Source organism: Rhinolophus hipposideros (assembly GCF_964194185.1).
Source record: "Rhinolophus hipposideros genome assembly, chromosome: 15".
Classification (NCBI taxonomy): Eukaryota; Metazoa; Chordata; class Mammalia; order Chiroptera; family Rhinolophidae; genus Rhinolophus; species Rhinolophus hipposideros.
This window is the reverse complement of record NC_138061.1, coordinates 36,671,682-36,699,262: the sequence shown is the minus strand read 5'-3', so window position 1 is coordinate 36,699,262 and position 27,581 is coordinate 36,671,682. Positions and strand designations below refer to the sequence as shown.

Here is a 27,581-nt window from a genome sequence, read left to right as displayed (position 1 = left end):
AGATTTTGAAATATATGAATGTATTATATAGTCTGAAGTATAATTTTTATCCCTTTTCAAAATGCTGTTAGCCCTTAAAATTAGGTCTTTGTTCTGAGAGACAAATTTTGGGCAAGCTTCTGCTCTTTTTACCCCATTTGAGGAGGAGGGTATTACATTTGTGAGCACACTTACTTGAATAAGATTGACTCTCTTTTACATGGGAAAGAGGAAACAACATTTCTTTTGTTCTTTAGTCAAGGAGCCCACATGACAGAGTAGAAAAATTTCCGTAATTACCAAAGGTAGATTCAATAAGAAACTTTTACACAATCACATTAGTTACAGTTAAGAAAAAATGACTGTTCCCTATATGCAGATGTAATGGAAGCTCAAATTGTTGTGGAAGAAATAATAATAGAAGGTATTCAGTAAATGTTGGCTATCATGTGCCAGGCAACATGCAATCACTAAATTTGCTGTAGTTAATTAGAGTAGCTATTATTACCGTTATTTTACAAGTGTTAAAATTGAGAATAAAGAATTAGGGAGGTTAGATAATTGACTAAAAGTCTTTTAAATGACATAGAGGAGATTTAGCCCAGATTCTGACAGGTATCAGAGCTGAGGATATTTGAAATACCCTATCAATAACAAATATCCCATCTGTCTTCCCTTCCCCTAGAAGATACAGCAAGTAATTCATAACTTCTATTTATGCTCAGCAACACATTCCCTTAAAATCCTTCTAAACACAGAATCTATATAGCACTAACCTGCTGACTAGATTTAACACAAATGACAAAACCTGAGGAAACATCAAAATGCTCCACACTCCTTTAATTTTGTTTTTGGGTAGCTCCATTTCACTGTATCTATGAAAGATCTTTTAACTGTTTCAAGAATCTCATTTACATATTACTTTATCCCAGCCCTTTAGATATTCCCTCCCTCCCTAGATTCCAGACCTGTTAAATTTTCTTCTAGCCCATAAAAAGAAATATATATGGGTGTGATTTCTAGCCAAATGAATGCCAACTCTATTTCCTTACAATTCTTTTTTTGAATGACTTTCCCTTTCTCTAGGTGGCTGTGATGAGGTTGAATGAAAAGATAATTGTTTCACATAAACATAGACTTGTTTTTCCTCTTGATTGCTTCATCTCTTATAAGCATTACCCGTCCTATATTAAGGCCTTCTCTTCAGATAAGTATTGATTTAGGAGTCTCTCTGCCAATGATGGAAAGTAGAAGTGCAGAGTTCCATTCAATAGGGAAATTAGCAAGTAGCTTACATTGTGTCTAATTGTTTTACAGATTAAGACATGGCCAATAAATGGAAGAGGGTTTTTTATGCAAGAATGTCTTCCTTCCCTTCCCATTTTTCTCCCTCCTTTCCTTCCTTCTTTCCTTCTTTCTTTCCTTCCTTTTTTCCTTCCTTCCTTCCTTCCTTCCTTTCTTCCTTCCTTCCTTCCTTCCTTCCTTCTTCCCTTCTTTCTTCCCCCTTCCTTCCCCCCTTCCTTCCTTCTCTCCTTCCTTTTTTTGCTGTATCTTGAGATATAACTTATAAGTTGAATATTATTTTGTCCCAATCACTGTTGACATTGGACATGTTTAATTTTACACCCTCTAGCTATCATTTGCCAAATGTCCTTATAAGTGCATCAGGACATTTTTTTGACTGTTTCCATATCTTCTTCTAAACAGAATAAACACTTCCAAAATTGACCACACTATTTTCATTTCTATTCAGATCACTTTTGGTTGCAGTCTCAAAGCATATCATAATTAAATCAACACAAAGGTTATTGAGAGCATATGTACTAAAATATTTATGTGTATCATTTCATTTTATCCTTGAACTGTCACAGTTGTCCCCAATTTTATATCTGAAATTAAGATATAAATTTCCCATACTTGCGAGATATCTGAAAATAGGAGAGCTTAATTTACTCACAATGCAAAATCCTGGAATGAAGCTCAGTCCTAGCTGAAGATTCATGCTCTTAAACATGATTCTTGGATTAAATAACTCTACTGTTTTTTGTTTGTTTGTTTGTTTTTCTTGCCACTTTTATTCAATAACCATGGAAATGTTAATGATATAATATGATTGGCAGTTATTTCAGTGTGAAAAGTGCCCCCAGTCATTATCTTAGCATTAACTCCTGTTCTGGTAGACACAGCTCCTCTTCCATCTCAGACTCTCTAATCTGGTCAATTTGAGATCTCAAATATATACAGTCTTTCTCTATCGGAAAATAATTCTTTAATGGGAGGTAAATGATATAAAAACATAGACTTCAATGAAAGGTAAGTTATTGGAATAGCAGTAAATTTTTAAAACCTGTTTTCCTTTAGAAACCACATTAGATAGTTATATAGATAGTCCAACACAGCTCTGAAGTTTTCACTAGTCTTTTAATCTGATCAAGTGAGAAAATATGTCTATTTGTTCCTACTCAAAAGAATAAGAACCTCAGATCTCAGAAAATGCTATCAATTTTTGGATATGACCAATTGCTTTTAAAAATAGAATTAACTAATATACAGTGTTGTTACATAGTGGTGATCTTTTAGAATTTGAATGGCACACTTCATAGCAAGAGTGCATTTGCTTATACAAGGTAAGGTATAACTAACTATAAGAGAAGAAACTGAAAAAGAACCTTAATTTTCAAGATAATAATTCTCCCCAGAGGAAAAAAGAAATATAAGGAGAACTGTTATAGGAAGAATGGTTCCCATTTACTAGAGTATGTATTCTGTGCCTGTGTTCATGTTAAGCATGTGGTATCATTATCTCATTTAATCTTTACTACTCCATTTTCATTTCATTGATGCTGCACCTGAGATTGGAATTCTTACCTAATTGAAGAGCTTATTATTTTGAGTTCTTCATCCGAGATGTTTGGAATTATTCCATTTTAGGTTTAAGAGTATCTTAGGCATACGGCTTACTTTAGAAATTGTGGAATTTATGTTTCTAGTTCTTATGTGACTGAAATCATAAGCATTAGCCATTTTTGTGTGTGGGGGCTGTTATCTATGCATGAACTGGTTCAGGAAAGGCTAGATCTGAGAACAAGAAAAATGTTTAACCCAATTAGATTTCATCTACAAAGCATCTGACTTGAGGGGATAAACGAAACATAAATGCCTGAAAATTATTTTGATTTCTAGAGTTTAAGCAGTAAGAGATAATTTGAATCTCTGAATTTTAATAGGATTCAAATCCTGCTTGGGGAAAAAAAAAGAGATACTAGTTTAAGAGTTAAAAAGCTGTGATGAATTGAATAACATAGATTGAATTTATCATTGCATTTTACCTCATATGCATTTGACTATATTAGGCACACAACAGATAGCAGATGTGATCTTGCCTTTGATGTGCTCTTCATCTGTATGTTTGTATGTCTGTATGCATATATGTATTAATATATTTAGCTATATAAGGGGGTGCATGGATAAGAATGAGAGATATATCTCTTTATGAGTGGCATGTCTTGTGACCTTGATCTAAATCAAAAAAGTAGTTCACAATTTCAGTTCAATGTATGCAGATAAATATATTCAATAAAGCTAAAAGACACTATGAACCATGATTTCAAATTATATATTGTTATTTCTCTCACAGTAGCAATTAATTTGGGAACAAATAAAAAAAATGTTGGAGACATTTTAGATTATCAAAAATTAACAGTTTTGAGATACTGTTATAATAAATATTACCTTGAATTTGATATGAATTTCAGAATATATACCTACTTTGGTGTATTCTCTGCCCCCTCCAAAAAGAAAAAAAAAAAAAATGACTGTAAAGTCAGTAAAGCTAAATTTCTGAATGACTTAAACTCCGTAAGTAAAAAACCTACAGAGGGCATAGGATGTTCTCTCAAAAGCTGTCAAACGGTTTCTCTAAGTCTCATGTATGCATTACAAGCTGGGTGTAAAGAAATTTCTTATTCAGAAATCCAATTTCCTTGAATAATGATGTTCTTATCTACAGTGTCTGTAAAATCAAAAAAAAAGAAATAAATGGTAGTGTTGTTGAGAAATTTTGCATTGTCATTAGTTGACATTTCAATGTTCTCACTTTCATACCCAGAAGAATTTTTCCCAGTTCCTGCAGCCAAAACCTTTCATAGTTAATAAATTGATGCAAAAAAGCCATTCTGAACTCAAAATTTGTTAGTCATGGGGTTCATAACAGTTTAATTTGAAGCTGTGGTTTTGAAGCAGAATTATAGGAACACAGTGGGTTCCCAGCTAAGGGGTTTTAAGGTTGACGAGTTATGTCAGGAGAATTTCATGGCTATGGACTGTACCAACTACATTTAAAAAATCACACAGCAAGGATATGTATAGTATGTTACCATTTATTAATTATGTTTAGTGAGCAAGATTATTTGCAGGCTCTTCCCAAATACGAATAAAATAAAACTTAAAGAGTGGGAAGTAGTATTTTCAGAGACACATTTACAAATATAGAATGTGAAGTCACTGCTTTTTCAAAAAAAAATGCAATGCATTCATGGGTTTTACATCTGAAATTTCTGTTAACTATATTTTGTTAATAAAAATGAATTATAAAAAGACTTCCCTCTTCTTCTGCTATGCGTTATTATGAATCTGCTGTACACAGTCATGATTCGATTTGTTCTTTGATTTCCACCAAACCATACAGTGTCTCTTTTGGGACCCTTTTAAACCATCAGAGTAGACTCCACCGCACCTCCTTAGAGGAACTCCTCTGTCTAATGGGCAGAAACTTGAGGGAAAAACCCGGCATTTTTCTCACAGAACTTCATCTGACTGTTTTTGATCATAGTTTCTCTTTAGCTGTGTATTATCTACTGCAAAGTACCCCAAACATAGAAGACTAAGGAACAAACACAAATTCTCTCAAACACACCATGTATAAGAGTTCTAGGAGTAGCCTAACTAGCTGAGTCTGGCTCTGCAGTCAAGCTGTTGGTTGTGTCACCGGGGTAAGAGCTGATTCCATGCTCACTCAAATGACTTTTGGCATGCCTCAGAAAATCTGCTTACAGGCTCCCTCACTAGTTTATGCCAGGCTCCAACTCTTGCCTTGTGGGCCTTTTCACAAGTTTGCCTCATGATTTGGCAGCTGGCTTGGAGCATAGTTTAAAAAAATGAATTCAGTATTTTGAGAAATTCCACACGCTGCAATGTGACCTTAACCTTCTCTTACAACCTGCTTACACCCAAACACACTAAAGTCCATTGAAACATGTAACATTTCCAGATCATACTGTGGTATTCATGCCTCCATGTTTTCCATGGCCACAACATGTGCTAGGAATGTTCTTGTTTACCTGATGACCTCTCACTCATCTTTCAAGAATATGCTACAATACCTCCTATTCTGTGAAATCTCTACCTATTGCCCTAGCCCTTCCACATTTTTAAAAATTTTCCCCAGTATACACAAGACTTGGGACCTATTTGTTTGTGTTTGTTTGTTTGTTTTGCTTTTGTTTTTTGTATTAACCTATACTCCATTATATTATTATTTATCTGTTTGCTTGTTTGTTTGTTTGTTTGTTTGTTTTTTCCTCCATAGAGGTGAAGAAGAGCTCAAAGGCAAGATTATATCTTCTGCTGTCTGCTCTGTGCCTAACATAGTCATTCAACTAGAATTTGATAATTGCTGTTTTGGGATAGATATTATAACTTAATGCCGTTATTTAATTAATAGATGAATGATGATAAAAATGTCAGCGATATCCTAGATATGATACATTTATCTACCTGATACTTTCTTCATTCTCTAATTAGTAACTTATGTAAAACACTTTCCATGTCTGATAAGTTAATAAGGGGTTAGGAGCAAAATGTACATTTTGATCTGGAAATTTTCTGCTAATGTATAAAAACACTCATGAGTTAATGACAAATTATTGGTTTAAAGATCAGCACTTTGTATGAACACTTAACATAACACTTAAACTTTTTGCTTTTGGAAGATTTACAAACACCGCATCCAAAAAAATAACGCTTTGTATTTGATTTTTTTAATTAATTAATATAATATTTTCTATGTATACTTGTGGAATGGCTTACATTACCTACATTTAGCTCAAATATTTTAAAATGAGCTACTTTATACCAATATGAATCGATTGTTTATATAGACAAAGGAATATAAGTACAAATATTAGCAGGAATTATTTTCTTAAGATTTTGGTAATTTTAATTACACAATTGTACAAAAAACTAAATATGTTCATAAGAGAAGAAAATATTTTGGGAATGTTATTGAGGAAGCAAGAACTCAATCTAGTAGATATAAAAATATTGAATTACTCTTTGAGCACTGGAATTGTTAAGCAGCCTAAGATCCCTTTATCAAGTCATCTAAATATTTTTGGAATAATAACTTTATTGTGACTTTATAAATGCTATTAATGTAAGTATTCACTGAACTGATCCAGATTTTCTCATTCACAATGGCCAAGTATAAACGCAAACCTTGGTTATTTTTCCTGTGGAGACACCACTTGCGATTGCTATGCCAAATTTTCCTCATGATTTTTTCTTATTGAAAAGGTAATTGCCTTTCACAGTTGATTTAGAAATGTTGCTTTTAGCATTTAACTTCTGTACAATTCTTGAGTTGTAATAGAAATTTTAATAAGGGTTAGCTTATCTTTGAATCATCACTAACTAGCAACTCTAATTTCACATGCCTACATTTTCAGAACTAAGATGGAAAGAGAAAAACAATGTAAGCATGCTTATCTAATTGCATTCTGACATATTGAAGAAGGTTTCATACCGTGTTTCCCCGAAAATAAGACCTAGCAAGACAGTCAGCTCTAATGGGTCTTTTCAAGCAAAATTTAATATAAAACACAATATTATTTTACTGTAATATAAGACTGGGTCTTATATAACATAACAAAATATAATGTAATGTAATGTAATATAATGTAATATAATACCTGGTCTTATATTAATTTTTGCTCCAAAAGACAAATTAGAGCTGACTGTCCGGCTAGGTCTTATTTTCAGGTAAACAGGGTAGTAGAGAATTTAATCTATCTACCTATCATCTCTCTGTCTATGTATTTTTCAAAAGTATATACTCTTCAGACAGTACAATAGCATGCATCATTGATGTTTGGATCTATTAAACATTGGATTCTGAAAAGTAAATTTATGCTTTAATTCTACTTATGTGAGAATGATGAAAATGTAGTAAACGTTTTATTCAGTGTGTAGCCACAGTAAACTGCCATTTGTTAATGATTATGTTTTAGCATCACAGTAGTCCTCTTGGTTTAATGCCATGTTTCCTCCCAAAAAAGACTAAGTCTTATATTAATTTTTGCTCCAAAAGACGCATTAGGACTTATGTTCAGGTGATGTCATCCTGAAAAACAATGCTAGGGCTTATTTTCCCGTTAGGTCTTATTTACAGGGAAACATGGTATGATTAGCCCAACTCTACAGAAGTAAAATTGAGGCTTAGATGAGTAAGTAATTTACCCAGCCTACCAAACTAATAAATGCAGTTGTGAAGCTCAAACATAAGTTACATAATTTCAAATTCTATCCTTTTCTTTCTACTTCTTTCACCTTTATCCTCAATTATTAAAATATGTCTTCATTGGGCTGATGATTTTATTTTTTCAACATAATTGAAACATCAGAAATAGATTTAAAATTAGTCATTTTTAATATGACAAAGACTAAACAAAGTAGTTGAAAGTAACTAAGTAAAGATGCTATATTAGTATTTCCTTAAAAAAAATCTAAAGCAAAATTCATTTCATTATAATTTTCAATAATTCCCAATAAAACCTGCCAAAGTATTAAAGAACTTTAAACTTTTTATTTCGAGAAAAAAATCCATATATTTGTAATAGTCCAATTAATAGACTGCAATTTAATTTTCTAAAACATATCTTTATTAAAACTGTTACAATTTATTAAAATTATTTAAAAATTATCTCGGACTTGGATTTTCATAGAAGATTTAGAAAAGAAGGGATGTTAACTTGAAATATATATATATATATATATATATATATATACACACACACACATATATATAATGTATATGTATACATAAACGTGTACACATATATATGTGTATATATACGCATTCACAAACATATATGCATATGTATATATATACATAATATATGTTTGTGTGTGTGTATATAAACGTCTAAATTACTATATTGTATATTATATATAGTGTAACTTATATATACAGAAGATGTGCCTGTGTTTACACATGTATTTATGCACCCATAGACACGCACACACACCCACACACACACACACACATACACATGCACCGTAGCTTATTTGGAAATAGAATGAAGTGGATGAGACCAAGATATACCTTAAAGGTTGAAACCAAATAACTTCATGATAGATTAACATGGGGAAAATATGAATGTAGGAAGATAGAGAGACAGAGGACCAAAGAGTGAGACATAGGTACATTTTCCAGCATGATGAGAAATGCAGTGAAGTTGTGGATAACAGAAATTTAAGTTAGCTTTTCCTGTCAACATTGTTGTTCTTGTTGAACAATTTAACATATTTTCAATATAAAAATATATTAATTTAAGTATAAAAACATGATAAAGGAATTATTGAATTATTATACTTCTGACATAGATGTGTTGTTTCTATTTCTATGTTTAAATGTATATTGACATTGTTTTCATACATTTATTCTCTGAAGGAATACACCATGAAAAATATTTGATTTGGGGTATGGTGTAAATTATTGTTGTTGTTAGATTTTTATAAAGAATATGCAAACTTTGAAGATTTTATTAAATATCCAGGTGGTATTGACCTCAATGATTTCTTTACTGCCTGAGTATTTCCTAAGTATAGAAAATGAAACTTGCGACTTCTTTACTTCAATTTTATTTTAATAAGTTTGACATGTTCAAAAGTACTTTTTTATTATATATCTTAATGTGTACAGATCAAGAGAAAAAAGCTTCTTTTATTATAGTGGTGGGATACACATTAAATGGCTTTTGTTCAGAGAATATGCATATATATTATAGTGTAAAATGATTTTTGCTTTAACTGATCTATGACTAGCTTTTGTAGTAGTTTTAACTTGAACCATTAAGAGAGAAATGCAAATATTTTTTTTTAATTTCAATTAGAATATGTCATATATATGTTTATACAAAATAAAAATTAAAACGCACCTATACCTATACTTTATCCAATGGGAACTAAAAATGTTGTTAGATTTTCCTGCAAGAAAATATAAAACTTTGCAGATTCAATACAAACTTCCAGGTTTTATTAAACTAAATGATTTCCTTATGTTCTTAACAATATGTCTTTGAAAATATTTCTATTTAAGCATATAAATGTTATTTTGAAAAAGATACAGAGAATATTCCATACAGAATTTTATCTATCTTTCTATTCCTTATTGGTGTACATTCTCACTTTCTCTCTCTATATATATCTAGATATCTAGATATAGATATATCTGTATAGATAGATATATCTATATATAGATATACATATCTATATGTAGATATATATATATACACACACATATATATATATATACACACATATATATATAGAGAGATATATATGTATATATATATATCTACATATAGATATATAGATAGATATCTCACATATGCTCTGATTTTTTGTGGTCTTTTTTATTTTAATTTAAATGTATTTGGGTAACAATTATTAGCAAAGACACAGAGATTCCAAGTGCACAATTCGGCAACACATCATCTATACACCATACTATGTGTTCACCATGTCATCAAGGCAAGCCCTCCCCCCATTGCCATATATTTTATCTCTTTTACCCTCATCTACCACCTCCCTCCACCCTTGCCCTCTGGCAACTACTAAACTATTGGCTATGTCTATGAGTTTTTGTTTCTTCATTTGTTTTGTCGTGTTTTTTTGTTGTATTCAGTTTTATATACCTCATATCAGTGAAATCAATTGGTTCTTGACATTCTGATTATTTCCAGTGTCTTGGTATTGCAACAGATACCTCATACCTTAACAAAGTTATCTTAAAACATATGTGACTGTATCTGTAGATTTTTTAAATATAGAATTGTTATTTAATGTAACATGCATTTTAATATTTGGTAGTTATTGCCTATTTATTTTCAGTAGAAGGTGTATCACTTATATTCATATTAGCAATGTTTGCGAGAGTGCCTGTTTCCCCACTCTTTCTCCAACATAAATTACCAAATTTTAACTTTGTCATTCTCATGCAAGAAAGGAGGTATCTTCAGGGTTTTGTTAGGCATTTTTCTCATTAATGTTTTATTAGTCTGTTTGTATATGTGTGTGTATCTAGATAGATGATAGGTAGGTAGGTAGGTAGATAGATAGATAGATAGATAGATAGATAGATAGATAGATAGATAGATAGATAGACAGATACTGTTTCTCCGAAAATAAGACCTAGCTGGACAATCAGCACTAATGCATCTTTTGGAACCAAAATTAATGTAAGACCCGGTCTTATTTTATTATAGTATAAGAATGGGTCTAATATGATATGATATGATATGATATGATATGATATGATATGATATGATATAATATAATATAATATAATATAATATAATATAATGTAATGTAATAAGACCAGGTCTCATATTAATTTTTGCTCCAAAAGGTGCATTGGAGTTGATTATTGGGTTAGGTTTTATTTTCGTGGAACCATGGCAGATGAAATGTATAAATGATATAATATGAAATAGTGAAATTTATAAGTGGTATGATAAATGAAATTTATAAATGAGTGCGTATGTAATATATACTATATATCATCTATATAGTGTATAGTGTGTGCACATGTGTGTAAATCACAATGTGTTAAAACAACAAAACTTTACTTTTAACAAATGCAAAGTTGCCTCTGTTTTCTGTCGCTCGGGTCTCCATACTTCATATTATGACTTGGAAAACCAGACTGGATTTTACCCTAAGGAATGATATAAGGATTATTCAGTGACTACGATCCATGGAAAGGGAGGGAATAGATAGTTGAACTGAGAATTTTTACTTTCTCTGTCCATAAATGACACATATTATTTCTTCTCTTCATCCCAAATGTTTTATGTGGTCCCAGAAGCAAATGATCTCATTTTCCAACAAGAAACGGTGAAATGTTTATTAGTGAACATTGATATAGCCTACCATTTTGAATTCATCTTACTCAGAAAATGCACTTGACTTTATCTTCACAGCAGACCCATAGGGATATAAAATTCAGATTGTAGAGTTCCTTTTATTTCTTAAAACACTAAAAGTTCTCACCTGTGTATATTTTCCTGAGTAAAGATACTTCCTACCTATTTGAAATTGTGTTGATTATTTTTGATGGATTCCAAATGGTCTCCACGATAGAATGTCTTTCTTGATAAACTGATAGAAAATCATAGGAATTGTCTTTTTTATGGATATTGAAATTAAATAGCATTAACTATCCCTTTAAGCCATGCTTCAAAATATTGGATGAGATACAATTAGTCTTTTTGCAGATGTCATCTTTTTTTACCTCTTGAAAGCTGCTGACAAGCTTCGACATTTCCTGGTGTGTCACTTAATCACTGTCTTTCAGTTATTTAGATTTTTTAATGATGCTTCAAACTAAGCTTTATACAGGGCAAATCTGAGTTTTAGTATATGTATAACTTTTTCAAAACTATGTTTTTTAATAAAAATATCACACCATTTAATTTATTTTCAGGATGAGCTCATATAATGTCTTTATTCTCCTTTACTGATCTCATTCCTACATTGCTAAGAAACTTTCAATGCATGGTCTAGATATTTATATTATCATACTTCTCATATAAAAGCCAAATTGTTGTCTTATTTTTTATTTTATTTTACATTTTCCTACTTAAGCTAGATACAGGCTCAAATTTAATAATAGAACCATTTTCTTTAATTCCTAGTGATAGGAAAATAATATATTAATTATAATGCAAAAACAATGAGTACATTATCTTATAGCAGAAAATAGCATCTTAAATCCCATTAGATATGAAATTTTACGTTAATACCATAGTATAATATTTCTCTTTTGTAAAAAAAAATCAAGATTATTAAATATAGTGAATTGGTAATATATTCATTCCAAACACTGTATTAGATTCATAGGACTGCCATAAACAGATGACCTGGATCTTAGAAGCTTCAAAAAACAGAAATGCATTGTTTTACAGTCTGGAGGTCAGTGATCTAAAAAGGTGTTGTCAGGGCTGTTCTCCCTCTGAAGCCTCTTTTGGAAAGTTTGTCTTTCCTCTTCTAGCTTCTGGTGACTCCAGGTATTACTTGATTTATACCATAGCATCACTCTGATCTCCGCCTCAGTCTTCACATGGCATTTTCTGTGTCTTTGTGTTCTCCTCTTCTGTTTCTTATAAGAACACATACCATTGGATTTACAGACCACCCACTTATTCCAGGATAATATCGTCTGACAATCTACATCTTAATTTTTTACATCTGAAATATGTTTTCTCCAAAAAAGGTCACGTTTCCATGTTCCAATGATTAAGATTTGGACATATATTTTGGAGGGTACCTATTCAACTCAATAAAACATTTATTTAATTTTTTTAACTGTGGATCAAGTTAAAGAACCAATGATGTAGAAGAAAAACACGTTGCTTAAAATATGACAGTGATTAAAATTTAAACATGGCATTATGCTTGTATTACAGTTTCTGATTTTGTGAATATCTACCCTTATAGTTTCACCCATCCAAATATTATCTATCTTTATAAGGCTCATCTCAGATATAATTTCCCTAGAAATATGAATTCCCTTCTAGATATGAGTGATCAGCTTCTTATTAACTTGAAAAATCCATCTTTTTTTGTCTTCCAAGACTGAAAACTTTCTTGTGCTATAATGTAATCTTGTGCTATAATGTAATCACTACTTCTTCGTAGACTATTTTCTAATTATCACTAGCATCTTACAAAGAAAAAACTGGGGCTTTGAAAGGCTCTAAAACTTTCCCAAGGTGATGCAGCTTGTAACTCACCTAGTCAAGATTGCAACATAGGAATTCATTTTAAAATAAATGAAATGTAATAGTCAACAAAATAAATTAGTTGCATTTTGCCTGCATTCCAATAGCTGAATGGGCCTAGGGAAAAGAAAAGAAAGAAAAGAAAAGAACAGGGGAGGGGAGGGGAGGGGAGAGAAAGGAAAGGAAAGGAAGGGAAGAAAAGGGAAGGAAAAGGAAAGGAAACAAAATAATAAATAAATTCCAAGTGTCCTGAATTCCCTGTGCCGTAACTATATTACATTTTCCCAATTAATTCACGCTGTTATTTTCCAAATGAGTATTTCATAGATTCCCTTTTTTTCTCACATCTCCAACACACCTTCTCATGCCCAGACTTCCGCATAGCCTGGGCCTTGTTTCTGAAAGAATGAATGAAGTGCACTGTACACTGGAGCTTATTCCCTTTTACCAAGCTAAGGACCACTCTCTTACAACTACGCCCACTCTCCCTGTTTCACTGTCTCTGCACAGAGCTCTCCCATGGTTTCTCCTATGAGTAATTTCCAGTCTGCACGAACAAACATGTACTTACACACCCAATTCTTTGATTAACCACTTTCTTCATAACCCCACATTTTCCGGCTCACTTGCACAGGAAAAAAATTTCTAAACTCTATTTCTTGAAAATCTCTAGGAAGGCATCTGTTTCCATTGCATCGCTGAACCACTTCTTTTCAGGACACCGTGACCTTTGTTTTGCCAAATACACAATGGTCAATTCTCATCCTTGTTTTCCTTCATCTTTTAGTAGTACTTGGCACATTCACATCCTCTTCTTTTGGGAACTATTCCTTCACTTGGATTCAGGGTCTTCCTCCTGTTCTCAGCCGCTTTAGCTAGGTCCCTTTTAATTTTCTGACAAAACCATATTTGCAAATCCCATTTCTTCTCCCATTATATTCACTCCATAGATTTTATCAGTTCCATGATTATTCCATGACTGCCAGCTTTGTATCTCCCCAGATTTCCTAATGCACTGATATGAATCTGTGGGACATCTTTACTTGGTGGTCAAATAGAAATTTCAAATTTTAATATTCCAAGCCAAATTCTTGATTTCTACTCCAAATCTATTTCTCCCCCATCATGACACATCGCAATAAGTGGCACCTCCTCTTTCCTAGTCTGCTGAGTAGCCTATTTCTCTTATCCATCTACTACTAATCTTTTCTCATTAACTTTGCTGTAGTTAAAGGGAACTGTTGGTTGTTCCTCAACCATGCTGGCCTGCTCTGAACTCAGAGTCTGAAACTGGTATTTCTGCTTTCCAGTGATAGTGTTCTCTAAAATACCCCTTGCTTTATGCAGATCTCAGTTCAAACGTTTTATCAAAGAGTTTTACCCCTGAAAATACTAAATAACTAGCAACCGTCTCTTTGCTCCAACCCTCTTTTTTCTCCCCTCCCATCTATCTTCAAGTATTAACACTACCAAGTATTGTATGGTTTTGTAAAGCTTGTCAAACAATATTTTTCAAACAAAGGGAAGGGAGTTTATAAAGAGAGAAATATGTCTGACCATTGTATTTTTAATGCTTAATATAATGAGAAATGCATCTCATCATGAGATGACAAGTATACATTTCAGGTTTGTTTTCATACGTTGTAGAATTCCACTGTAGATAGGAACAAAAATAACCTCAATCCTGACACTGAAAAATACCCTGAAGAATGTCTCTCTAGACACACTGCTGAGTTACTGATCTTTATTTTTATTTGGTTAGGGGTTTCACTTTATTTTTGATTCATCCCCGACCCCTATATCTGCCACACTAAACAGGAGAAATGGATTAACCCAATCACTGTTATCCTGGGGGAGAAACCAGGACTTGCTTTCATAAATGAGAAAAATCTGTTAAAAAAAAAGTGAGTGTATTTAATCAAAGTTCAATAACATGTTTGGTTAGATGTATTTTATCTTACATACAAGTATTTTATCTTTAACATACGAGTGTATATACTAATATATCATGTACACAAATAAACACACATAGAAATACCTAAAGAAAATGTTCTTAATCAATCAAATATGTGATACCCCCAAGAATTAAAATTATACTCTAAATTTAGAAGTACACAAATTAGTGGAAAATTATTGTCTATTTCATTTGCTTTTAAAGAACTAAATAAACTAACATTTTCTAAATAACCAACAGAGATTAATTTTAATTTACAATAGAGTTTTACTTCTACACAGAAGTTTAAATAAAACTTTCCTTATCAGATTGAGTATGTTCATTTTCTGACTAGTTTTATGTGTGTTCTATAAACAAATTACTATTGTCAGAATCTCACTTCCTCTGTAATCAGTTTCTTAAGAAAGCTCCATTCAGAAGGGGATTACAAGAAAATTATAGACATCAGCCAGCCACATTTAAGGTTTTAATATGACTGTTGGAATAACTTTCATTCTGCATGTGTTATTTGGCTGCTGGAAGGTAATGAATGATACAGTTTTAGTTCTAATTCAAAGTATTACAATTAGTCTACTTCTCATGTGTTTTCACAAGAAGTGATTTTTAAAAGGCTAATCTTTGTACACAATCTTTCCCACTTTAATTAACATGCCTCGTAAACAGATTATGTTATGCTAGTGCTTTTGTTTACTTAAAGCCTATTTGGTAAGTATCATGAGATATAAATTATTTGTTTTTCTCTTTGATACAGTAATATCCAGGAAAAATTTCTTAGATTGTATTAACAAATTCCACTATATCGTATATTTTATAATCTATGCTTTGAAATTCACATTGATGACAATAGTGGTATGCAAATTTTCTAGAATTCCAACAATATAATTAGGGCTTTATTGTTCTATTCAATTTTATGTCAGTATTATTTCCTGTCATATTTATGTATTATTTTACTTTTAAAAGTTATATTTTCTCCAAATGTAATACTATATATGCCTTCTCCTTCCTTCTTATGGTCACATACAAAATAACCTTCAAGGTAACAGACTGAAACTCATTTAGGCAGGCTTAATTTTAATCCAATTTACTTGAAATTTAGAAACAAGTTTTATGATTGCAATCTTTTTTTTTTTTTTAAGTGAGGGAGCAAATTGCATAATCTTAAAATCAAACACAGACTCTATGTTTGCTAAAAGGCCAACATTACTGATGCTCACAAAAAGATAACTAGCAAATAGAAAAGCCCGGTTTAAAATATTGTCTTGAACCATTCGTAAACCTTAAAAGTAATAGAAAAGTCATAGGTCAATTTCATCAATATAAGTTTAACCTGGAATTTTGTATGGTCTTTAAAATTGTTCACATGATTATAAACTTTAGGACATAAATTAATAATTGAAGCAGGAATAAAATTGACCTGACAATGACTATGTCCTAATACATACTTACTTCGGTAAGGTAGATGAGCATCAAAGATAACTTTTGTAAACACACACACACACACACACACACACACACACACTGTGTTTTACTTTTGAAAGTAACTACATGGCGTTTCTGAAAATTATTTTGGAGACAATACTGACAATAGCCGTGCTAAAGTTTCTACCAGGAGACTCTGTGTATCCAGCATATCATCTTTATAGATATTGCATATATTTACTGAGACAGATTTTTCCAACCACGGAGACACTCTAAACTGTTATCATTTTCCAATAATGTGACTATGTAAAGAGGTTTGGTGGGGCACAACGATAGTACTATGGTTCTGAACACATAGAGAGAGCTCTGATTATGTTACTGGCGGTTTATGACTTGCAGCCTTCAAATTGTAGCTGGAGCTGCATAGCAAAAGTAGTTATTGTTTTGGGTTTTTTTTTGTTTGTTTCTTTGTTTTTTGCCAGCACTATGTGTTAAGAGTAGCTTAATTAAAACAGTCCAATTATTTCATAGTTCACATTAAAATCGAGATACTTTGTTTTATCGAAAATATCAAAAGACTAAAAAATGGGTTTGTATTTTCACAAAGAAGTTAATATCTGTTTAAATTCAGCGAAGTCTCCAGCTCCCCATTTTCTGTGTTGAAGCTTCACTTATTCACAGTATCTTCCTGAAAATCATAGTCTTATGCATTTGTGATCTCTTCTTTAAACAACTGTGGCTACTTATACTTAATACTTTCAAGCTAATACGTACACAGACACAGACACACACACACACACCTTCTCTCTCGAATTTCTGTTTTCTATAACTTAACACTCATTTTTATCCCTCCCACAATCGTATCTCATTTTTTTAAATCTTCATACAACCTTTGTATACAAGCTTTTAAAAATACACTTTTGAAATGCATGACAAATTGGTGTATATGGACAGAATGATGGAATTCATTTTTTCTTCAGTTCTCCCTCTCTATACCCTTATGATTATTAAAATTGCAACTTCAAAATCATCCATAAAATTTGATTTCTTTTTTGCCCATGGGCATTATATTAATAAGTTTCTAATCTTAAGACTTCTACTTCCTTTCATCCACAAAAAGATTCCTGATTCTGATTTATTCATCTATATCTGAAACTGGAAAGTGTGTGTGGGGGAATTCTAGCCATTAATTTGAATGAAAGTCAATACTCTTTAATGATATTGTTTCCTAAGAGAAATATACTGCTGAATCATGTAAAATCAGAGATTTTTCATAGTTTAAAAGTACACTACATTCTTTATGAGTAGTAATTAAAAACTTGGACATTTGAACTTTAGCAAAAACTCTGAAGGGAAAACTATTTCTTTAAAAAGTGACTATTACTTAATTAGACAAGAATGCTAATTAAATAGAATAAAGCTATAATTTAATTTCCATGCATGATTTGTACAAGCCTTTGTTTTTGCTTTCCAAAAATTACTCTTAAAGAAGGTACTTATTTCTTACTTTGCACTAATTTTACCATTTCAACAAAAAAACATTAAAATAGTATTATGTGGCTTAAGTTCATTTCTTTTTAGTGGTTTTTCTATGAAGACCCACGTTAAGAATAGATATTATACATTACAGAGGGCTCTACTAATATTGTACATAAACACTTCTGTCTGAGGGGAAATTTGCTAATTTTGTTACTCATAAAGCATAAGCTATAGGAAAAAGAAAAAAAAAGTATTTGAATTGTATTTGCCCCTCAAACATAAAAAAAAAATCCAATAATTGCAATATGTTACTATTCACAGATTTTTTTAGAACACAATTTACAATTATAACATTGGCTACTCTTTATAAGGAATGCTCTAAGACCAGCTAAGGTTGCTTTTGTTTTCTTCATCTGTCCTGAGAACATTACTCGACTCTGCTAGATGTCTTAAAAATAATAGACCAAAGTGAGAGGCAACAGGAATTTATTTGAGAAAAAGTAGCTGTTCTGGAAACATTGATTTGGACAGAAACCCAAATATTGTTCCTTTTAGCGGGTAAACACAATGGGTTATGAGGAAGGGAAGGGGAATAATTACATGAATACAACAAAGGAACTTCTCTATTGGTGTTAATAACTCAAGAAAGGAATTTCTATGAGTGCAAATAAGCTATTTGTTAGCTATACTTGGTGGTGCTAATTCTAAAGAATGTCTTTAATTTTCAATCTGGTAGTCAGCATGCCTGCTTTCCTGTTAGCTTTGCCAAAAGACTTTGGAATACAATGTTCTTTTGGCCTAATTCAAAAGTTATTTTGACCACTTTAAACACTCCAAAAGTGTGAGAGTAAGATGTGCAAGGCAATTACTCTGGAATTGCAGCTCCAACTCCATTTTTAAGTGAATTCGTTTATATTATTTTTCACAATTTCAACAGAGGCTACAACAAATAATTACAGTATTTAGCAGCACTTAGTCTGCCTGTTATTCACCTTTTTGTCTTCAAAATCGTTCTACATATTTCTACTAAGTGAATCGACATGCCGTACTCCTTGAGCATCTTCTTTTTTAAACATGTCAATAGGTCACTCTTAATATTAAAGAAAAAAAAAACTAAAACTTGTTAGGAGTCTTGTATAATTTGATTTATATATATATATACTTCCAAATTTGTCATCCAGTAGTCCACTATCCAGACTCTGTCTCTAGGTATTTTTTTTTAATCTCCTTTCCTCTACTTGTTAACCTTATTTCTTATACGTGAGTGATCCCCCCTTTTCTTTCTCCCCATGTAGATCTTTTTCATACTTTAATACTCTATGGAAGTTTTATTATATACATAAAATAGTTTTTTGAGACTCTAGTTGTTAATGACACTCCCATGTACTCGTATAGTCCTGTTGAAGAACCATTTTTATTCCTTATTCCATATACTGCACACTATTGTTCGTATGTTTTGACTTGTGACTATTTTGTTCTCCAACCAAGTAATTCTTAAGCAGTCATGAATTTTTTTTTCGTATTCTACCTCAGTGCCTTCTTGATCATTAAAGATTTTAGAATGTGTTGATTGGATGAAAATGCAATAGTATTCCCTGTTTACAAAGTTTTTTCATAGCCATGATTTAATTTGCATTCATTGTTTTTAATACGTACTATATTTCAATATCCAGAAATTTACATTCTCAGTGTTTCGCTGTGACTTGTAAACATCTAAATATTCAAGACATTTTAAATCTTATATTTCTTTTCAGCTTTTTCAGCCACATGTAAATTAGATATATTTTGATGTAAAATTGTATTATGATTATTCTTCTAGTCTCTAAAGAGATTGCTGTGTATCAGAAGTCCTGTATGATCAAATAAAGCTCAGCATTGCATTAAAATATGATCTCTTTAGGAAAGATCATAATGACCTTGGGGGATTTGTACCATAAATGAAAGGCTTACATATATCTTACATAATCAGTTATATTTCCAAGTCAGATTATTCATCTTCACACTTTTGCCAGTTGAGAAGATCGAGAACTTGCTTAATCATATAAGATAAAGGGTAAAAGATTGAAATAATTGCATTAAAACAAAGCTTAGATATATTTCTAAAAAAATATATCCCTTATCTGTATGGCTTTCACTATTAAACTATTACTTGAATTACTGTTTTTTGAGATGACATTTCTTTAAATATCTCAGACTATAAATTTCACTTATAATTTCTTAGTGCAATAATAAAAGTACAAAGTTAACTTAAAAGGGATGATACACCATTTGTTTATCAGAATTAGTAAAATATGTTGAGTGGATTTAATAACAGATATATGCAAAAAAATGAAATCAGACCATTCTTATACTATACACAAAAATCAAGTCAAAATGAGTTAAAACCTTAAATGTAAGACATGAAACTATGACTCTCCTAGAAGAAAATATAGACAGTAAACTCTTTTACATGGGCCTTCCGATATTTTTTGGATAAGTCTTTTCAACAGGAGTAGCAAAAGTAAACAAATGGGGATATGTCAAGTTAAAAAGTGTTTGTACAGCAAAGGAAACTTATCAAAATGAAAAGGTAACTACCAACTAGAAGATACTTGCAAATGATATATCAATAAGGGTATAATATCCAAAATATATAGAGAACTCATACAACTGAACATCTAGAAAACAATCTGATGAAAAATGGACAGAGACCTGAATAGACATTTATTTAAAGACACACAAATGCCCTACAGACACACGAAACAATGCTCAAAACCACTAATTATCAAGGAAATGCAAATCAAAACCACAATGAGATATCACCTCATACCTGTCACAATGCTTATCATCAAAAGACAACAAATATCTTGGCTATTGTGTAAAGTGCTGCAATAAACATAGGAGTACATACAGATTTTTGAATTGGAGTTTTGGATTTCTCTGGATAGATGCCTAGGAGTGGAATTACTGGATCATAGGGTAGTTCCATTTTCAGATTTCTGAGATACCTCCATACCGTTTTCCATATAGGCTGGTAACCACAAGATGGCCTCAGGGTTTTTTTTGAAAATTAATTTGGGGAAGGTATTCAATAATGTTGTAAAGATTTTGTTGGGTATCCGATGGACATGCGTCCTATTTGGGAGACCACCTCAGGGATACTGTGGACACCTGATCATGGCATTGTACACCAGAAGCTAAACATTAATGAATGCCAACTATAATTTTATATATATAATGTGATGGTTCAGTGTGAGGTCGGAGGGATAGTGGATGGGGGGAGCGGGGTTCACAGTGTGAGGGATATAAATGATGAACGTCTAAGTATTACCTTGTCTTGTACACCTGAAACTAATAAATAAAAAAAAAAGACAACAAATAATATGTGTTTTTGAGGATATGGAGAAACAGAAACCCTCATACACTCTTTGTGGGATTGCAAATCAGTGTAACCATTATGGTAACGAGTATGGAGGCTACTCAAAAAATTTAAAATGTAACTACCATAAGACCCAGCAATTCCTCTTCTGGTCATTTATCCATAGAAATCTCAAATGCTAATTCAAAAAGACATATGCATCCCTATGTTCATTAGCACTAGGGAATGTATTTGTGTTTTATACTTTTATTTATACCTGTAAATTGTTTTATGTTATCATTATAATTGTTATTATGGTATCAATATAAATACAATTAAAATATGTATTACTCTAAAAGGACTGGAGTTTAAAGAAAATTTATTAAAATGTATAATTATATCATTCCTATTAGTGTTTGTTTGTTTGTTTGTGTGTTTGTTTTAAACAAATTCTTTATAAGAACGTAACTCAAGACCCAAGGGAAAAATAGAATAAGGTAGTTAGAATTAAGTATTCTTGACATTTTGTTCTTTACTCTTCTATTCTTACAACTTGAGGAAAACAGTGTTTGTACATAATACATTCATAAATAACTGACCAAAGGCAACACTTATAGAAATGTTCAGTTGTTGCTCCACAGCGGTGAACATTTTGTTCCTCATATACATCATTTCATTGAAACTACAACAACTGGTCTGTGCAAGACCACCCTCTTCTTTGTCGAATGTGTATTTCCCACTTTAATAGGGTTCAATACTCCCATTCCCATCCTCAGTCACACAAACAATTATCATCTCAGGATTTAGAATAAACACTAAACTAATCAACATTTAACATACATATATGTTCATCAAATCGTCCCACATATTAATTTGCTATTGCTAGATACAGATCACCACGCATTGCGTAGCTTAAAACAACATTGATTATTTCACAGCATCTGTGGGTCAGGAGTCCAGGCACAGTTTAGCTAGGTCCTCTGCTCTGTATTTTACAAGGCTGTAATCTATCTATATCTATCTATGTATCTATCTATATATCTATCTATGTAGCTATCTACCTATCAACCTATCTACCTATCTACCTAACTATCTATCTATCATCTATCTATCTGTCATCTATATATCTCTTCTCTTTTTTTTTTCCTCCCACTGCTGTAGTCTCTGCATCTTATAAAGTGCCTGCCCAGGATCAGTGCTCAGTGAAGACTTGGCAGTAAAGTTTAAAAATTGAATAGTCTTTAGTGCTCCTGTTGTTATCTTTTATCATTCAAGTTTTCATGTCAATAAAGCAGAATAAAGTTGATTTTATTCTCCTAATTTTAAACTGAGTCTCAGAAGTTTTTACTAGTTTTCCATTCATGTGGCAGTGAAGTGGAATTACTAGGCATGCACCACGAGTCTCTCACATTCTAAAGGGAGATTTTTCATTATAATATGTCCAAAAAGTCATTGGCATTTTCACACTTTCAACTTCAGTCTGTCTTGGCGGACTTAATACTTTGACTTTTGTTAATAGATTTCTCTAAGAGAAGAAGAATTTATTCAATTCATTTGTGTTTCTTGGGATGTTTAACCTTCACCAAACAAGATTAGTGGTACGTTTTCTCTGCAGGAGAATGACATTTCAAAGAACTCTCCTTCAAGCTTCCTTTTAAAATCACATATGCACTTTCCTGAGCTTGAAAACTCAGTTGTAAATTTACTTGTTTATATTTTTAAGTTTAACACTCCACGGATAAAATAATGTTTGCGCTTTTGTCATTTTACAGTTCTCACTCCTTTCAAATTGACCATTTTCTTGTTGTTTTTCTAAGAAATGACAGGAAATATATTTAGGCGATAGTTTAGAAAACATAGATTTAACAGAAACACATTATATTTGAAGTTAAATTTTAATACTCCCCTAACTTGGAATGATTTTACAAAAGCACTTTGAATTGTCATATTAAGCAAAAATATGAAATATGGTGCTTGCTCAGTAGTAGAGTCATTATGAGAAAACTAAATTGATTTACTTCTGCAGTAGAAGCAGTCTCTGACATACACCAAACATATAATAATTTTTATTGAGTAAATGCATGTATAAACACTGAAACAAACAGCCAATATGTTAGCAGTAATGCACATAGGTTTGAAATCCATCCTCTTTTTAAAATTTTGAGTTATTCATTTTATTAAACTAAATAGTATGGCTAGATTATTATAACATGTGATGTATACCAGTTGACTACGCTGAATACTGGTGTTTTCTAATAGGATACAATCTTTAAATGTAAATTGAATCTGAATCAGCTAATTATATTTGTCAGTACTTTGTTTTCTTGGTAAGAAGTATTACCCCAAAAGAAAACCAGTGTTCCCTCTCTCTTTTATTTAAAGTTTTTGATTAAAATATCATTTGAAATAGAATAGACTTCTACAAACATGTTAGGGTAGTAATTTAATTTTCCAAAGGTCCACCAAAGTTTGCAGAAGAAGAATGTCTAAACTTATATTCTCCTTATGTGTGTCATGTGGTTTCAGGAAATGTATTGTGATTTTAACCAGTCACATTTCGTGTCCACAACTGTTGAATATATATTTAAAATGTTTAAAACTGAAATGCATCACATTGTCTATAAACAATTTAAGTGATGGCAAGATTAGCTCTTATGGATTTGTTCTCTTCATCAGTATTGAAATTATTTTCATCAACTTTATTTGATTCCACCCTATGTTGTATACATATAGAATGTGCTCTTACAAATGCGTATGTGATATGTATATGTGTGTGTATATGTATGTGTGTATATATGTATATGTGTGTGTATATATATACATATATACACATATATATAGTCTTTAGTTATTTTGTTGTTATCTTTTGTCGTTCAAGTTTTCATCTGTCAATACATATGCATATGGATATTTATATAAACTACAAGATTTGGGGTTTTATTTCCTGCAAGAACTCCTCCTGCAATTCTAGAGATTGTAAAACTGTTAATGAAAAGAGTTTATTGTCTAAAGTGTTGGATCTGTTGCAACTTATTTGATGATACAAGTGCCACTGTCAGCTGATTGGCACAATCAGTGTATTATAAATATTGTCCTTAACTCTTTTGGTTGGAGAAGCATAGCCTCTTTCCAGGACATTTCTTCTCATTATATCTTTATTTAGAACCAGGATTTCCTTATTAAGTCAATACGTGCTCTATGTTTTGGGGTATCAGTTCCACATGGAGAGTCATAACTTTTTTTCATGTTGCTGTAAATATTGAGCCCATTGAAATGATTGAAATTGCTTTGAAAATAATGCAAATGTAAATTGAATAGTAAAAATACTAGATAGAGAAGTTATTCTCTTTCTCATTATTAAAATAATAAACAAGTGTATCACATTCTTAGCACATTGTTATGACAGGTGGTAAGAACTATATCTATTCTAAATTTTATTGTGATATTTTCAAAAGTGAAAAATATGATCTTCTAATAAAAAAGGGACAGGATCACAGATCAAGAGTTTCTGTTTCTGGAGACATAATAATAGCAATGGCTTTAATGATTTTAAACTTATGACCCATCAGGTTGTTTTCACCTTGAAGGCTGTTAAATGAAACCAAATGGTTTGAGTCTGAAGCAAAATAAAATAGCATATTTGTGAAAGCATAATACTAAAAACTAGTAAGACGGAAGTCAATTTGGTAGATTAAGGACCCACAAAGGAACACAGTCTCTTATGGTGTCATTTGGTCAGATTGTTGTTCCTTTAAGTTTTTTCTAATAAATATCCTTTAAGTGTTTTCTCTGTCTCTGTCTCTCTGTCTGTCTTTCTCTGTCTCTGTCTCTCTCTTTCTCTCTCTCTCTTTAAATCCTCTTTTCTCTTTCTTAATACTGCCACATTAAAAACAAACAAACAAAAAAAGGAATGAAGCCATTATTTGCATAAATCTTAGGAGGGCTATGCTCCAGGTTTGGGAGAGAGATGAATTCAGTTTACTTTAGCATAGAGGGGAGCAACACAGCAGGTTGTTGTAAGTCTCCATATCCCTTGAAACCTTCTGAGTCATGTGTTCCCTTGGAAATTTTACAGTCCTTTTTCTGTAATGAACTGAACAGAGGTTTCAGAGTTGCACAAAAGTTTCAGAACTTCCCTACATCTTCAGCCACTCACCAGTGTATAATCTTTAGCCAGGGAGTGTGACTTTTCCACCACAGAATGGAATAATAATACCTACTTTAGAGGGTATGCTGAAGATAGATTGAGAATATAAAAGTTTAAAAACTTTGAAGAGCCTTTAGATGATGAATCAATAGTAGTCATATTAAGCTTTATGGAGTGCTCACTGGGAGACACTCTTCTAAGCATGCATTTGTAATCATTCACTTGTTTAATCCTCAAAACAAATTTATGAGGCAGGTACGATTTTATCTCCATGTTAATGATGAGGAAAGTGAGACAGATGCTTTTTGATGTGCTCAGTCATATAATTGGTAAGCTGAAGGACCTGAATTTAAAAAGAAGCCACACTCTAATCCACTGCTTCTTACTACTACTCGCATTGTTCAGTTTTATTTTTTTCTGCAAGTAAGCATGGGTTACTGTTGTTTTTTGTTTGTTTTGTTTTTTCTATCAAATGATTAGCTCTTCTTTGGACTGTCTATGCGTAGAAGTTATAAGAGCAGAGGCTGAGTCCTTTACTAGTACGGAAAATAAAAGTGTAAGGGCCAGGTGAAAAGAAGGCTTTTTTTTTTTTTTTTTTTAGGTAAACACAAGGATAGATTCCATTTTTAAGTGCATGTGATCTAGTGGAGTGATCTTTGAAATTTAAGAACTGGGCATCCTATGAGGAAGACAATTTTGAGCTTGCACGTTTATAATTTAAAAATAATATACATATATGCTATTGTGCAATAAACTTTATAAAACACACAAAAATAAAACAGAGAGACGGATGAAATGAAAAGCATGTAAAATCAAATTGAAATATTTCCTTTGTACATTCTATAGAACCTTCTTAATAGCTAGCCTGGGAGAGAGAATCCTGTGGAGGTGTCATAAATTGAAGGACAGCTCAGAGAACAATGTGGCCTGCCAGAGCATCTAGTCCAAAAAGGGGATAAGGACAGTCATCTAAACACTGGGCAATCTCAAATGGAAATTTGGATTTCTTCCATCTTCTGGAAAATCTGAAGATCTGGCAACAACTGGTTTTCATTCCCACATTACAACGATTGATAAAAGCTGAACACCAGCTAGTTGGTCTCTTTCGGCAAACCATGCACTGTACAGTTTTTCAGAGCCTTTGCCATCCTAATTTCCCTTTGCACTAATTCACTCTTTTCTTTTGCCTTCTTGTCCTCTGTAGGCATTTTACTTTGGAACTTCTGAATTAGAGACATAGAGTCCCTATATCCCTGTTCTACCATGATCTATAACCGAGGTCATTTTGAACAATTTTGTGTGAATAAATTCTTCAATTTACAAAGAAACAGCGTACCATTCTTATAATAACCTTCTGGTATGCTCACTGGCAACTAATATCTCATTCAATTTCTTTATTTATTGGGAGGTGGCAAAGAGAGAGGAATTAAAATGAAATTCATCCAAATGCTTCAAAAGACAGATGTGGTAAAAAATTTATGGTTTTGCTCAGTCTTACTTGGCAAAGTTAAGTCAATCTCTTATCATTATACTGAAAGGAATTAACATTTTAATAATGGGTTTTATCCTTAATTGTGTAAAACAAGTGTCCATTGAAATTTTCATGTAGGATTCTAAAAACTGGTTTACCATTATAAATGGTTGTGAGACAACACAAAGTATAATTGAACTATGCTGTAGACAAGATCAATTTAGTAACGAACTGATTCACATTTGATTCACTCACAGTCTCGATTTTAAAGAGTGTGGTCCTGATATTATCAGTACGATTAATTCTAAACTTGCTTGCAAAGTAAGTAACAGAGATTTCTTTCCTTAGAGATTACGTATCTGTGAATTCATATGGATAAAGAGTTCCATGGCATTAACAAGTATGGTACTTTGTTAATAGATAGTGTGACACAGGTAATTAACTGTGAAGTCATTAAGGCTTTTCTGTGATGTGACAATTGTGTTTACCTGTAACAGATTAATGAACTTGTCAAATGTTTCTTTCTCCCTCTTATTATTTCAGATCAACCTGGAGTGGAACTTGGTAGAAGATGTTACAACAGTTTTATCTCTGGAAATGGTTAGCTTCAGGAATTATCCTCGTGTCATTCTTCCCAATCTGCTTTGGCCAGTATGAGGATGGTAAGTCTGCTTTTAGTCTTACTTTTATAGTTAGCTAAAATTTCTGTTACTAAATGGAAAATGAAACACACC

At 32.0% G+C, this 27,581-nt stretch overlaps 1 protein-coding gene across 3 annotated transcripts in view; it reads left to right on the top strand.

Moving 5' to 3' along the window:
* Positions 1-27,581, top strand: part of PCDH15 (protocadherin related 15) — an 822,425-nt gene that overhangs the window by 204,599 nt on the left and 590,245 nt on the right. For all 3 annotated transcript variants that reach the window (XR_013995038.1, XM_081075408.1, XM_081075407.1), the window contains exon 2: positions 27,391-27,509. Coding sequence is in view for 2 of the 3 variants with exons in the window: in XM_081075408.1 (XP_080931534.1) it covers positions 27,419-27,509 (91 nt within the window). In the remaining variant the exon portion in view is untranslated. The remainder of the gene's footprint in view (positions 1-27,390; positions 27,510-27,581) is intronic.